The 15,940-nt window shown below is 42.5% G+C and overlaps 1 protein-coding gene across 1 annotated transcript in view; it reads left to right on the top strand.

Annotated features, from left to right (window-relative positions):
- The window catches only part of GNAI3 (G protein subunit alpha i3), a 48,984-nt gene that overhangs the window by 24,808 nt on the left and 8,236 nt on the right, over positions 1–15,940 (top strand). The window contains exons 2-7 of the mRNA XM_045291860.1: positions 3,751–3,793; positions 3,909–4,050; positions 7,966–8,123; positions 10,505–10,633; positions 13,984–14,113; positions 14,503–14,656. Coding sequence (XP_045147795.1) covers positions 3,751–3,793; positions 3,909–4,050; positions 7,966–8,123; positions 10,505–10,633; positions 13,984–14,113; positions 14,503–14,656 — 756 coding nt within the window. The remainder of the gene's footprint in view (positions 1–3,750; positions 3,794–3,908; positions 4,051–7,965; positions 8,124–10,504; positions 10,634–13,983; positions 14,114–14,502; positions 14,657–15,940) is intronic.

Below are 15,940 nucleotides of genomic sequence, written 5' to 3'. Positions count from 1 at the left end.
ACAGTGTAAGATATGACAAAATAATAATTTATAAATTATCGGGTTTGTGAAGGAGGTGGGGGTAGGGAGGGAGGGGAGAAATGAGCTGACAAACAAGGGCCCAAGTAGAAAGCAAATGTTTTGAGAATGATGGTGGCAACAAATGTACAAATGTGCTTGACAATGGATGGATGGATTGTGATAAGAGTTGTAAGTGCCCCACAATAAAATGATTTTTAAAAGAAAAGAGGGAGGCAGGGACCAGAGCATATTGGACTTCATTTACCTTGGGTTTAATTTTAAGCTTAATAAGAGGCCATTGGAAGTCTTTTAGACATAGTTGTGACATAATCTGATCTACATTTTACAGAGTTAATCCAGCAGCTAAGCAGGAAACTGACTAGAGGCGAGCAAGATCTGAGCATTGTACCATTTATGGAGGTTTTGAGTGACCCAGCCCGGTGGGTCCAGTATACTCATAACGATCATTATAGTATAAGAACAACTGATCGAACTTCGTTCATTTTAAACTTTGTATTGTGAATTAGGGGAAGGCTTACATAGTTCTACATTCAGCAGTATATGTACATTCTTCCAGTCTACTCAGTGTGCGATACGTCTGCCATTAACTGTGTGTTCTTCCTCCTTACTCGACCCTTTGAACTTTGTTCTTTGGTAAATGCTGCCCTATTGTTCCTAAATGGTTCATTTCTAGACCTAATGGGTAAGGGCCATTGTCTCAGGGTGTTCCACCAATGTCTCTTTAACCAGTAGGCCCAGTCTCACTTAGGATTTTGAGTTCTGTTCTACATTCTGCTCCCACTGGATTCAGGACCAACTCCTTGACCCAAAAGATGGAGTAGGAACTGCCCCTGGGGGTTTCCGAGACTGTAAATCTTTACAGAAGTAGAAAGCCTCATCTTTCTCCCAAGGAGTGGCTGGTGGTTTCAAACTGCTGACCTTGCAGTGAGCAGTCCAGTGTATAACCAGTACTCCACCAGGGCTTAATTTGAGCAAGACATAGTTATCAAGTGATCCTCTCCGAGCAATTAGTAGTGGTAGGTAGCTGGGCACCATCTGGTTCTTCCAGGTGCTGACTTGTGGAAACTGATGATGGCATGGCTCATTAGTCTTTGGGACTAGTTGTTTCCCTATGTGTTTCCTCACTCTTCTTTCTTCTGGATGATAAGAGATCAATAGTTAACTCACACTGAGCTTTTAAGAAACTATTAGAACTTCTGAGGAGCTCTGGTGGCATAGTGATTACTCTTTGAACTGCAATCCACAAGGTCAGCAGTTCAAAACCGCAAGCCACTCCTAGGGAGAAAATCTGAGCTCTCTCTTCCTATAAAGACTCACAGTCTCGAAACTCAGGGGCAGTTCAAACCTGTCTTTTTGGGTTGCTGTGAGTCAGCATCTACTTGATGGCAGTGGGATGAGTGAGCGTTAGAACTGCTATCTATATGTTTTACCTACCTTGATTTTTTTAAAGCTTTATTAATGTTTAATATATAGATTGGCATTGGTGTGCCCCATCTCATCTGTATGTTAGTCACATGTCACCATCATTGGCCCAACCAACTGGGTGAATACAGAGATGAAGACGCTGAGGGAAGAGAAGAGTTTGTTTTGGAGTCAGGGTAGAGAGCCAATCATTTAAATTTGGGCATATTAAGTTTTTGAGTTGCATTCCAGTAAGCTGGTGAGATTTATGAAGTTGGTGGTTTACATGTATGAGCCTGCAGACGAGGTTAGAAGCCAAGGATGGATGGGTCTTTAAATTTAGAAACCATTAGAATTGAGGCCACATACACCAATTTGAGCCGAATTGTGTCCGTACCTATTCAGCTCTGCCATTTACAGTGTGTGTGGGGGCCTTAACATCTCTCTGCTTCAGTTACATTATCTGTAAAAGGGGGATAACTAACAATACCTACCTCACAGGAATATGGTGAGGATTAAGTAATTTAACACAATTACAGTACTTGGAATATTGTCCAGTACATAGTAAGAACTCATTAGATGCTAACTATTCTTAGCAGTTGATGAATAATGTTTAAAACTCCGAGATAGAGAAGATAAGATAGAGGGTAGAGAACAGAACTCTGGAGCAGTGCAGCCTTTAGATTCAGAAACAGGACAAGGAGACCGAGAAGGAGTGAGATCAAACAGGTTGGGTGTGATGTCGTGAAAATAGATTTCAAGTCAATAACTTGGACAAATGCTCCTTGAGAAGTTGAATAAGAAGAGGACCAGGAACTGACTGAGTAGGTTTATTGAGATGTAGAAGTTGTTGGGGACCCTGAGAAGTAGTCAGTGGAGTAAATGGAAGACTGATTGAATTGGGGGAAAGAGAGGTTGTCAGTACAGACTCACGCGATTCTACACCACTTGTTTGAGGCTTCTTGCTGTAAGAGAGAACAGAAATGAAGTGGTGGCTGGAGGAAAGGGAAGACGAGGGTAGGCCTTCGTTAATTCAAAAGATGTTTATGTGGTGATGAGAAGGAACCCATGGGAAGAGAAAAGGGGGTGGTGTTTGAGTGTCGTGGGGTGATTGGAGCAGCTGGGGTCCTGCGAAGGTAAGATGACGTGGAAACGTGTGCACACACGGAGGGGTTAATCTTAGACCTTGGCAGAGAGAGTTCATCCCTTCTGTAAGAGAGTAATTAATTTAGATGACGATATATTGGTAGATTTGGTTATGGAAAATACGATGTTCGTGTGTTTTATGCTGGTTGCTTTAGTTTTGTCTTTAAAAGAAGGACAGGTGTTGAATGCGACTGGGGAGGGGGGGCTTTGTAAAGGTGGAGGGAGGTGGGCCGAACGGGCATCCTGGTAAGTAAAAGGGTGAATCTGCCTCGGGACGCGCACTTGGGTTGTTTAGAGGGTCTGTTTGATATGGGTGCTCATTAGGTTAGAGGGATCGTGCCGGGAAGAGGTGGAGGTGCGCAATGAAAAGTGGTGGGAACAGATGCCTGCACGGCTTTTTCTTTAGTCTAATGGCTGGGATTTATAGAGGGCATAGTAAAAAATGAATCGGCCCAAACACAGTCTCATGTCTGTTGATGCTCCTTGTGTGTTTCTTGTGGAAGATGAGGGCCCAGGGGTGGTTATGCTATCATCTTTCTTTGAGTTGACCTGTCTTACGCCACGGGAGCCCTGGTGGTGAAGTGCTTTAGGTGTTGGGCTGCTAACTACAAGGTCAGTTTCAGTTTGAAACCACCAGCCACTCCTTGAGGAAAAAAAATGAGGCTTTCTACTCCCATAAAGAGTTAGACTCAGAAATCTGTAGGGACGGTTGGGTGTACCTGGTCCTGTAGCATCGCTATGAGTTGGAGTCAACTTGGTGGCAAGGAGTTTGGATCATACACAAGTATTGACAAGCAGGGCCTGGGACACTGCTAGTGAAAGAAGACCTGGTGGTCCAGTGGTGAAATGTTCAGCTGTTAAAAAAACCAGTGGTTCCAACCCCACCAGACATTCTGTGGGTGAAAAATAGGGCAGGCTGCTTCTGTAAGACTTTTAACCGAAGAAATTCTGCGGGGCAGTTGTCCTCTGCCCCACATACAGATTTGCTATGGGAAGAGGGTGAGATGCTCGATTGGAGAAGCTCCTGGGTTTTGCTGATAGACATGGAAGCTTCACCCATGATTTCCTTGGGATATGTGGTTCCCATTAATCTAGACTTAACTGCTCATCTTCGTTTCATAAACCTGTGTGTAATAACGTATAATTTCAAAGTGGTTCTTTTTCTCCTCTCTCCCCTTTCAGGTGCTGGAGAATCTGGTAAAAGCACGATCGTGAAGCAGATGAAGTAAGTCGGAACCCGGCCTTTTGTAAGGCTCGATTGCCTCAAAATCATGCTAAGTCTATTGTATCTTTTCATTGTAGGTTCATGGTAATGACTTGTGGTTTTCCTCTCTTTCAAGGATCATTCACGAGGATGGCTACTCAGAGGAGGAATGTAAGCAGTACAAAGTCGTCGTCTACAGCAACACCATACAGTCCATCATTGCAATTATCAGAGCCATGGGACGGCTGAAGATTGACTTTGGGGAAGCTGCCAGAGCAGTGAGTGCTTCTCCTTTCGTGCTCAGTAGCTGCACTTACAGGGGCGGCAAACTTTACTTCGTGTTTTAGGGAAATGAATTTAAGCAGCAAGAAGTAGCAAAGTGCTATATAACCACTTGAAAAGTGTTAGCAATGTGTGTTAGGGGATATTAGGTTTCCATCACAACTGCTTCAGCAGTGGGGTTTTGTGGCTCTGTGTCAGTCTGGGTGGACTAGAGAAACAAATTCATAGACACTCATTTGTGCATATGAAAGCACTTTCTATACAGAGTAATTGTATTTTATGAAAACATCCCAGCCCAGTCCAGATCAAGTTCAATATTAGCTCATAAGTCCAATGCCAATTTATAAATTCCTCTTCAGACTCACAAAACACATGCAATGATGCCGAATGCAGAAAGATCGCAGGTGGAAAGTCTTGTGGATCCAGTGGCAGTGGAAGCATTCAGTGCTGATGGGTCTGCGTGTGGCCTCTTCATCTCCAGGGCTCTAGTGTAGCTCCACGTGTCTTCTCAACAGGAATGTCTCCCAGCGAGTGTGCTTGTCTCCCCCTTCCAGTGAGCTGTTTATTGCCTTAGTGCCGCCACATGAGGTCATCATACTGCGACCTGATTGACAGGCTAAACTCCACCCCTTCACTCCTAATAGTCTCCAATCGACAACAGATTATGTGCCATATAAATCATTTGTAAGCCGAGTTTTTCTTTTTAATCATCTTATTAGGGGCTCATACAACTCTTATCATAATCCATACATACATCAATTCTATAAAGCTAAGCCGAGTTTTTCAGAACATTTTTTTAATGCAGTTTTGGTGGTAAAATTTGGTGCCTCTGCTGATATTCGGGCCGGCTTATACTCGAGTATATATGGTAACTACCACAGTCTAGTAACTATTTCATTTATTGCCTCTTTCACGGCACTGTTGGCTTTTATAGTAATTCATAATGGTAATTGAAATCATCGGAAGAAAGGTTACCATAATGTGCTGTTTTTGAGGTGTAGCAATTAAAGGCAAAAATAATCTCCCAGAATAAGCAAACTTGGTGAGGATGTGATTGTGAAACCTTAAGTTTTATAGGTAATTTTCAGGTGTTCAAGAATTGCATATCCTTAAACTACATTGAACCAAAGACTATAGGACTAGACTGTACAACATTGTAGTAGAATTCTTTTACACATGGCATATGTCAGATAGTCAAAACTTGTGTGGATGAATTTTACTACTTGGGCCCTGCAGGAGAGGGGACACAAATGAAGCCAGGGGTGGGATCTTTCTATCACCAGCTGACTGAATTTATCATCTAGAACTAGGGAGTCCTCAGCATCTTCTAAATGCAAGGTTCAGCATGTCGTCCCCGGGTGCTGTGTAAGAATAACAAACAATGACTTGGGAAGGCTGCCTGGAAGGGCACGGTACCGTCCGTCTGTGAAGCAGCAGGGCCACTCCTTCTGCCAGCACTGCTCAGCCTGGCTGTCCAGTGCAGTCTTCGTTACCGAAGTAGGGACCTGGTTGGGGGGAAACTATTACAAGAGTGGTCCTAGTTGGATGCATTAGTCTACGAAGTGTCTTAGAAATGGCATAAGGAAAGGAAGTTGTGTTAGAGGTTAAAGGAAGATTCCTAAGAAGGGATGAGGAAAATGGATGGCACATAACTGACATAGTTTTATATAAAAAGAGCTCCTCCAAACCCGCTGTTCTTGAGTCTGACTCACAATGACCTTCTGCATGGAGTTGGTCTGCCCGAGGGGTTTCTGAGGGAGGGGATTCTGAGGCTGAGTCTTTCTGGAAGCTGTCACCTCGTTCTCCTGCCGGCTCTAGCTGCTGAGTGTTTTAACCAGCAGGCCCTTTAAACGGTGCCATCTCACATACCGAGAGACTTCATTTTTAAGCCAGTGAGCAGGGCTAATGCAAAAGGAAGCACTGCTGATTCTTGTTCCTTTCAGCTCGTTCTCTCACATCCTGCTTTTCTTGCCTTCCTACCAGCTTTGTCTTGCATTACTTCCCCGCCCTCTTCTCACTCCACTTTATCACCTAATGCTACCTGTCTGTTGTATTTGCTGTGTTAGCTAACTGATCAGTGGTATAATGCACATTTATTCTCTTCCCTGTGTTAGGCTTTCTCTCTCGTTTGTTTTTTTCTCAGTTTTTTTCCTCTCCCCAGTCTGTCTGTCTGTACTTCTCTTGATCTTTTTGCTTTGATCAATTCAGCTGTCATTCGTCTTTGGGCCCTAATACTCAAGTGCCACTTCCAGATGCAATTTTCCCACTCAGGGTTTCCCAGTCACCTAACTTTACAGCATCTTCCATCCAGATTTTCCGTTTCTTCTCTTATGTAGGGCGGTATATGCATGTCTCATCTTTAATCCTCCTCCTAGTTTTTTATGTTTGGATAGAGAGAATGGGTAAACCGGATCCAGATGTGGGGCAGGGTGCTTCATCTGTACCCCAAGGGCAGAGGTATGAAGTTCCTTGTCAAGAAGGGTCTCTATAGACCTATTGAGAGTTTACTGGCGAGAAGCCAGAGCTAGTTAGGCAAAGAGAATAAGTGGGAAGAGAAAAAGATGTTTTCTCCTGAAAGAATTGTTTACATTCAGAACAGCAAAAATACAGAATGGCAGCCACCCTATTTTGAGGTTTCTAAAATAAGAATTGCAGATTTTTTTGGTAGCAAGGTACGTTTATTAAGGTTGTTTGAATAATTGCCATAATCACAGTTTTCAGAACCAAGGACTTCTTGTTGAGTGTTTCTTTATCCAAAATTGTTATCTCTGAAAAGAGATGAGGAATATAGTTCTTGGTAGGACTTTTTAGAGCGTTGAACTTCAGGTATTACTAGGAAGAATGTTGGGCAAGTTCTTAGGGAAAGAGCAGCAGCAGAAGGATCTTAAAAAGCAAAGGCTGAAGATCCGAGTGTGGCAAAATTAATTGGAGTGTGTGTGTGTGTGTGTGTGTGTGTAGTTGTGTTGGTTGGTGATTGAAGTAGATGCACGGGGTCTGATAATGAACAGGTCTTGGGACCTCTTGTCTGAAATGCATGGCTTTCTAGTTGGCTTTCTTCTAATGACTATTTTAGATTCGGTGATTGCTTCCCCCCTCCCCTTAATTTTTCTTTACTCAATATTTAGGCTGTTTTGTTGTTATTTTGTTTGTAAACTATCTGCACTTTTATTAGAGTTATTTGGAAATCTCCGGGCCAGATTAGATTGGAAGGGAAGAAATCCTCTCATGAGACCTGAGTTCCTGGTTTGACCACATCTCTCTCTGTTACTTCTCTCCCCACTGTCCCCAGCCCTTTCCTTACAGAATTGTTATTTGTTATAATTCCTTTGGGGACATTTAAAGACGACTTCAGTTTTTCCCTTAAGGGACTTGTCTCCCTCCCCAGGCTTTTCCTTAAATGCCTCCATCTCTTCCTTTTCTGCTGTCTGAGCTGACTGAGCAGCCTTACCTTAAGCTTGATTAATGTTTTACTCTCTGGTGTGTTTAGACTTTGCCTCTCTTATTTGTTAGTTTCCTTGTTTCTATTTTTAGTGTAAGTTTCCCTTAACAGACAGGATTTTTTACATAGGCCTGTCTCCCAGCTCAGTTCGTTTGTTTGTTTCTGTTGAAAGCAGAGTAAGCAGGATGGAGATCCTTTGAGCCAGGCAGCGTGATCTTCACAGGGGATGGTGTATGCTGTGGAGTTCTAGAAGCATTCTTCAACTCTGTGCTGTAGTCCCATCTCAGGTGGAGTGTGATGGAGGGAAGACTTCATTGTAAAGTCTCTTAGCCGCCCTTTCTGGAAAAGGTGTCTTTAATACTTGGAAAATATATATATATAACAACATTATAACATTCATAACATATAATGAATGGGCCATCGCCTCTTGTAGAATAGTGAGTTACCTCTCCTTCTTCACTGCTTTCTTCAGGATGATGCCCGGCAGTTATTTGTCTTAGCTGGCAGTGCTGAAGAAGGAGTCATGACTCCCGAACTAGCAGGCGTAATTAAGCGGTTATGGCATGATGGAGGGGTGCAAGCCTGCTTCAGCAGATCCAGAGAATACCAGCTGAATGATTCTTCGTCATAGTAAGTCCTGCACCGTCTTCACAGTCGTTATGTTTGAACTTGTTGCGGCCACTGTGTCGGTCCATTTCATTGAGGCGTTTCCTCTTTACTGTTGAGCATGATGTCCTTCTCAAAACCAGACTCTACTGCCATCGAGTCCATACCAACTCTTGTTGGCCCTAACGGCAGGGTGGGACGACCCCTGTGAGTTTCTGAGATGAACTCTTTAGCCCCGCCTTTCTCCTGAGTTGCCGCTGGTGGCTTCAAACTGCTGACCAACGAGTAACCACTCCACCACCAGGCTTCCAGGATGCCCTTTAAAATATTTTAATTAACACACACTCTATAGGTTCCTTTATAGATGGTCTCCGTTTAGGGTTAGGGTCTTCGTATGACTTGGAGGGAAAAACGTCTTCTTTTGGAACGTGAATGGGAAGCTTGGCATTATGATAGTCCCCCTGTTGTGTTTGTCGTGAGCACGTGAAGGAAGAGAGCAGTCTGTTGCAGTTGGGTCCTGGACCTCGCCCAGTTCCAGTGAATTCCCTCTGCATGAGTGCTTGGCAGAGAGCGCCAGCTGAGAGGATATCCGAATTCCCATACCCATTTCTATGCATTCAGCTCCTTGTTGCTTGGCAGTACCATGGATTCCTCTGGAACTACTAGTCACTGCTTCAAGGAACGCTAGTGGTATTGTGGGCTACACATTGAACTGCTAATCACAAGGTCAGCAATTCATACCCGGTAGCTGCTCTGCAGGAGAAAGATCTGCTCCATAAAGATGTGAAGTCTCGGAGATCCCAAAGAACAGTTTTACTCTGTCCTATAGGGTCACAGTGAGGGAGTCTGTTTGTTTGGGTTTTGAATCACCACTGCTAACTCCTTTGCCAGATCACAGCAATAGGCTTTATGTAGGAAGAAAATGATGAAGATTGTAGAACATTTTAAAGTAATATTCTTAGCAAGCTTTTTACATGCTGTTTTGTTGTGCAGCTTTTGCACCTGTTTATAAGCATATATTCAGAAAAATTTTCAGAAAAAAAATTTAATGCACACATTGGATGCAATGCTATCCTCTTGTTAACCTATACTGAATGAACTCCAGAAATCAAACTGACTCATCAAGTCAATTCCGACCAAGGACAGCAGCGCTGTCCATGTGGGTTCCAAGGCTGGACGTCTATGAGAGCAGACTGCTTCATCTTTGTCCCTTTGCTGCTGCTGGTGGGCTTGAACTGCTGATCTTAAGAGTTAGCAGAGCAGAGCTTATCTACTTACTAGGACATCAGAGCTCCTGGCTGGATGAGAGCACTTTTCAACATCACCTCCACTCTTTCAGTGTACCGCGATTCCTTGTCCTCACTAGCTCACAATCAACTTTAACTTGATTGATCCCTTCATGGTGGCTCTTGGTTTTATGGATAGTCATTAATGATTAACTTAAATGGTGCCACCTGCTTTTCAGTTTTCTAATTAAAACTTCCTTTGGCACCTGGCGCTAGTGAAGAAGGTAGTTTTGAAGCCAATCTTTTAATATACTGAACAAATTAAATTTCTTTGGAGGAAATTGAGGGATTTTGTTTTGTTTAACACTTAGATGAAGAAAAAAACCATGCTCTCCTGCTTCCTGATTGAAAACAGGAAATACACATTTCTTTTTTTCTTTTTTTTTTTTTTAACATTTTATTAGGGGCTCATACAACTGTTATCCCAATCCATACACACATCAATTGTGTAAAGCGCATTTGTACATCGTTTCTCAAAACATTTTCTCTCCATTTAAACCCCCGACATTAGGTCCTCATTTTTCCCCTCCCTCCCCGCTCCCCGCTCCCGCATGAGCCCTTGATAGTTTATAAATGGGTATTTTGTCATATCTTGCCCTGTCCGACGTCTCCCTTCATCCACTTTTCGGTTGTCTGTCCCCCAGGGAGGAGGTCACACACAGCTCCATGTAATCGGTTCCCAGGAAATACACATTTCTATTAACCGTGGTTCTCTTTAATTTTAGTAATTCAAACACCATTCTTTATTGTCGGCCCTGCGACATGATTACAGTGAGAGCTCTCAGTGTGCTTTGGATTTTGGACTCTTCTGTGCTCAGCTGACTTGGTATTACCTTTCAAGAATCTTCCATAACAGTTTTGTGTTTGTTTTTGGTAATTGGCTTTTGTAGTTGAGTTCTGCAGACTTAAAACTGCTTTTGTGTAATATATATATAGAACCTAACCCACATTGCCTGATGCTGGGTTCCCATTTTCTCCCGCGGTCATTTCTGTAATGCTGTTTGACTACTGTCGTGACAGATTCAGGATCTCTTTTTGGTAAGAAACATGTTTAATCTCTTGGTTTACTGTGCAGGTAGTTTACTTCCCCAGGTAAAAGTAAATGTGTGTTTTGTTTAGTTACCTAAATGACTTGGATCGAATATCTCAAGCCAACTATATTCCAACTCAACAAGATGTCCTTCGGACAAGAGTGAAGACAACAGGCATCGTGGAAACGCATTTCACCTTCAAGGACTTATACTTCAAGTAAGTCATTAGCCTTTTTGCTAGTGTGCCAAAAAGAAGTATCTTTACTTAGTATCGCTTAACTAGTAAAATTACTTTAGGGGATATTTCTTAGGTAGAAACTTATCATATTCATCAGCCACAATTTAAATGTTTTAAATAAGTAGTGGTGGTGCTGGCGGTGGTGGTAGTGGGATGGCTCAAACATTTCTGCTCTCTCTAAATAACACCAAATATTTTGTTCATTTGGAGGATTTTAAATTCAAAATTAAACTGTGACTTTCCTACCTACAGAATTGATCATGTGGTTGCCGATTTATTTTATTTGTAATCTTATTCTTTTCAGCTGCTTTTTTGTTGGAATCACCAAAACAGGTATTGACTGTTTGTTGTTTGAAAGGATAGCAGCAGCGCTAAGAGAATAGAAACCCAGCCTTTGTGGTGTAGTTACGTGGCTCGCTGTACCATCTTGATATTAAAATAGAAATGCCTTTCTCACCAGTGCCGTCTTCCTACTGACCAGCCTTGCCCTTCCAGCTTCATGGCAGGGAGCTCCCACTGCCATGCTCTCGGATTGATTGGTCTTCTGCAGATGCACAACTTAAGCTCTTACTTTTAATACAGTGCACATGGGAAATTGGCCTGAGGAGAGAGGTATTTGGGGGAGGGGTGGTGACATAGAAACAGTGATTGCTTTCAGAGAGAGAGAATTCGAGTATTCAGATACAAAGGATTTTCTCACCAGCAAAAGTAATTCTAAAGTAGGCTGCAGCTTGTCTCTTTGTTACTGGCTTCTCAGAACTCGCTTTGGGTTCCATTTTTCTGCTTTTTTTTGTGACCTTCGAACCCCCTACTGTACGTACTCCACCGCCCGCAATGTGTGATACAGTGTTAGCTGTCATACTGTGCTCTTTTGTAGAATGTCCTACTCAGCACTGTTGCATGCAACTGGAACGACTGCCTCAGAACCTTTAGAGTTTCTGTTCTCTGAAGAGAGTTGCTCCTCCGGATTTGTGCAGCTCATGAAGGGATTTCTGCATTAGAAGGAATGTGTGGCTCACTGGTAGAATGCTCACCTTGTGGGAGAGCTGTTTAAATCCTACACAGCCAACCACCCAACCACTTAGCTGTTACTGAAGTTGTGTGCTCTGCGAACAGGCTTGAGCAGAGTTTTCAGACTAAGACGGGGAAGAAAGGAAAGGCCTGGAGTTCTGCTTCTGAAAAGCAGTTGATGGAAACACCGTGGGTCACAATGGCCTGAACTGCAGCTGTGACTGGCGTGTATGTAGAGTCCCCAAGAGTGATGTGCTGGCTAGACAGCAGCTGAGGTCTTGAAATCTAAATCCACCCAGCCAGGTTTCAATCCGAGTGTAGGAAAAGAGCAGTTTGGCGGAATGCTTTTAGAATGGAGCACCCATGTATCTTCAGTACCGAGGAAGTTAGGAGCCAGAAAAGTCACCTGGAGTAATACCTAGGAAGCCAGAGAAGAGACTTCTTGTGTACACTCTTAAGATTAGCAGTCCATCTATAATGATCGCTTTCTTTCTTTAGTGTGGGGAACTTTCTTGTTGAGGTTGTCATAGATTGATCTTAGGTAAGCCCTACCAGGATCAAGAGACACGTATGATAAAGGTGCGCCACATGGTTTATCGTTGGCATGTATGTTTTGTTACACAGTACTATCACTTCTTCCTTTTCCTCTTTTCTCTAGGCAAAACCACTCTCTGTTTAATCAAACCTTGACTGAGCATCGACTCTGCAGAACATTGTATAATTTCTTACTTGCCTCTCATTTATGAGGTGATACTTCTAAAATGTTGGCGTTAGTGGATGGTATAATTGTTAACATGTTATAAAGCTCACCTTGGAACTTGACTATGTTCTGTCAGTTCTAGACTTTATAGAAGAAAATGGGGAAGTAACCAGAGATGATTGGTGTGCCCAGTGTGTTTCCTCTTGCAAGACTCCTGTGTCGAAATGTATGGTGACAGCCCTCCTACAGTGTATGATACAAGGACTGTGGACTAAGGCGGGGTGTCATTGCATCACTCTGTGCGTCACAGCCAGAGGCGAAAGGACTGTGCAAGTGCAGCCAGCAGAGAACACTTGCTCATGAGGCTGGGATGAGTGTTCACTTTCACACATGCACCGAGAAGACACCAACTGTAGCTTGTTTCTCCCCGTCTCTCGGAGTCACGATGAGTCAGAATCTACTCCATGTCCAGGGAGCTTGGTTTGGTTTCAGTCACTGAGTAGCTGACACACCAGCTTGGCAGAGTTTAGCTGTTTAAAATCTTCTCATTGTCATTAAGCTCTTAAGAATGTCTTATCATTCTCATGCAGGCTTTAGTGTCCACTGAAACACAAGCACACAAGTATTCACTTGCTGTAGGAGTTAGATGAGGGCACTGTTGACAGAAGCTCAGGAGTTGAATCAGGAAGCCCCCCAGAAGGGAGTCGTAAGTTAAAGTAACCGGGTGTGGAAATGAAGTGTGGGAGCGATTGAGGCTTTGTTGTTAATAGGTTCAAATAAAATTTGCTGGAGTTTGGAAATACTGGTTACATTTTGTTTTTAAATATAAGGTTCATCAGGTTCTGGAAGATTTGATTTAATTTTTCACGATGAATCTTTAAAACCTCCCCTCCCCCCCAAGTAAGGAAAACGTGAATCAAGTAATGAGAGATTATGGGAGCAGAGGGAAAGTTGAAGGGTTTCTTTACTTTTTTCCACGGTTCTCTTTTAACTGTAGAGATGAGTCTATTTTGGGAGGTAGAATGATACTGTGAGCTTAGGGTGTGGAGCTGCAGAGTGCTTGGGCTCATACCCCCTAGTCTGTTAGCAGTGTGCAGTGGGCAAATCATTTAACACACCTGTGCCGTGGTTTCTTCATCTATAAAAAAAGGGTGATGGAAATAGTGCTTAGAAGATCAGTATGAGAATAAAGTGACTTACTGTATGTAAGGTGTTCCAAGGTGGTGTGTGACACTTTGTAAGCACTGAATTATTGTTATTGATATTGTTAATACTAGGATCATTATTATCATCACTAATCTTAGACTGTATTATCCAGCACTTCATTTGCCCTAGATTTCCCCCTTCTTCCTTTATTCCATGTCAGTGCTAATTTGGCTGACTTTTGGCACATCCAATATAAGCTTTAATGAAGAGGAGGTTCAACTTTTTATGTAAAATAAGGATTCCAATTTTGTGTTCTGGTGTGATTGACTGGTTCCCGTTTTACTTTTGATCGCAGACAGCTATCTTGACTCCATTGTGTCAGCTCCGTGTGTGTCTTTTCTGTCATCAGTATGCAGGGAGAAGTACCTGTATGAACTTGGTGAATCTGTGCTTGCTTTTCCCTCTTATTCAGGATGTTTGACGTAGGTGGCCAAAGATCAGAACGGAAGAAGTGGATTCACTGTTTTGAGGGAGTGACGGCAATTATCTTCTGTGTGGCGCTCAGTGATTACGACCTTGTTCTGGCTGAGGATGAGGAGATGGTATGTGGGGACCCCTGGAAAAAGCCCATTTTATGCAGCCAGGAAATGGAAAATACTCTTAGGAAAACTTGGTGCATCCATTTGGTATTGAAGCAAGACTTAGCGTTCCTTCGTTTTCCTCTGTGTTGGTGAGATTTTACGAGTACTGATCTTTAAGAGAGATGCGACCGCCACAGTGAGCTCTGTCAGTCGACCCTCTTTCCACACCAAGTCTCCACAGTGAAGACCGGCCCGCCGCCTTTGTGCTCACCGTCTGACTTCCTCCCACGAATGCCATTCGTGTTTAAAAACGTGCTGGTCTTCTACTCCAGCCCCAGCCCGCCCCTTCACTAACAGTTCTTCCATGTTCCTTTGTGTTACTGACCCGCTGTCCCATTGCTCCTTTCCAGAACCGAATGCACGAAAGCATGAAGCTGTTCGACAGTATTTGTAACAACAAATGGTTTACAGACACTTCAATCATTCTCTTTCTCAACAAGAAAGACCTTTTTGAGGAAAAAATAAGGAAGAGTCCATTAACAATTTGTTATCCAGAATACACAGGTAAGGGGTCATGAGCCATTTTATTTATCGTAGATTAGCTCTCTGACGAAGTTCACACAATTGCCTTTTGAGTTTGAATCATGCATGTGCTTCGGGGTGGAGAATGAAGTTCACTGTCAGAGTGTCAACAGAAGTAGCTACGACTCCTTCACTATAAACTGCTATTCCAGCAGTTAACTGCGTTTACTTCACATTTCTGTCATTTTTATTTCTTGATTGAAGAAGAAAATACATAAAAATTTGGTACAGCTATATCTAAGAAAATGCAAGAATAGAATATAGATTTCATGGCTAAGAAACTGGCATTTTATAAGAATTGTAAGAGCCCCCAATAAAATGATCTTTTAATTTAAAACAAACAACAAAACCCCAGAAAAACTGGCATTTAATTGCAGAGCTAGAAATCACACTAAAGTAATTTTATGGTAAGGCAAAATGTACATGAGTAGCATTAACTGCAGTTGGAGATAGAGCAGGAAAACGGCTAGTGTCATTGTGGGTTTTTTCCTATAGGAAATCCCACTTGAGCAAGGCTTTAAGAATGAATTAGAGATCACCTGGTAGATGAAGCAATGAAATTTTAGAAGTAACAAGTGCCATGATTTGTTCTAGAATCCAACAGGAGTGTGGTACTACTGCTGGAGTTCGGAATGGTGGGGAAAGAGTAGATAGAAGGATGGGCAGGGATCTGCTTGTGGAGGACCTTGTATCTTGTGGCGAGACAGTGGGGCTTTGTTGAAAGATTTTCATTGAGGTATATGACATAGTGGAAATTGTGCTTTAGAAAGATGATTCAGCACACGTAATAAAGTTAAGTACTTGGGGAGTGGAATTTGTAAGGACTTCCATAGGATGTAAAGAAAGATATTTAGTGAGAATGTGGGGATCATTCATAAAAATCAAGTACAAGGATGGAGCCAGGTCTTAGGATGGAATTTGAAATAGGAAATAAAAACAAAGCTATAAGGAACCCTGGAAGCACCCTCATCTTTTTTTCTCACGTCTTTTTATCTGTGTGTGTGTGAGAGGGAAAGAGATTTTATTCATGTGTTTTATTTTTTATTTATTTTTTAATCATGTTATTGGGGGCTCGTACAACTCTTATCACAATCCATTCGTCAATTGAATCATGCAAGTTTGTACATATGCTGTCCTCATTTTTTAAATTTTAATCATTTTGTTAGGGGCTCATACAACTCTTTTATCGTTTTATTAGGGCCTCATACAACTCTTATCACAATCCATACATACATCAATTGTGTAAAGCACATTTGTACATTCATT

Source organism: Echinops telfairi, unplaced genomic scaffold (genome assembly GCF_000313985.2).
Source record: "Echinops telfairi isolate 266 unplaced genomic scaffold, ASM31398v2 ScPeMD7_443;HRSCAF=831, whole genome shotgun sequence".
NCBI classification, from domain to species: Eukaryota; Metazoa; Chordata; class Mammalia; order Afrosoricida; family Tenrecidae; genus Echinops; species Echinops telfairi.
The sequence above is the reverse complement of the archived record's forward strand: the minus strand, read 5'-3'. Positions and strand labels throughout refer to the sequence as shown.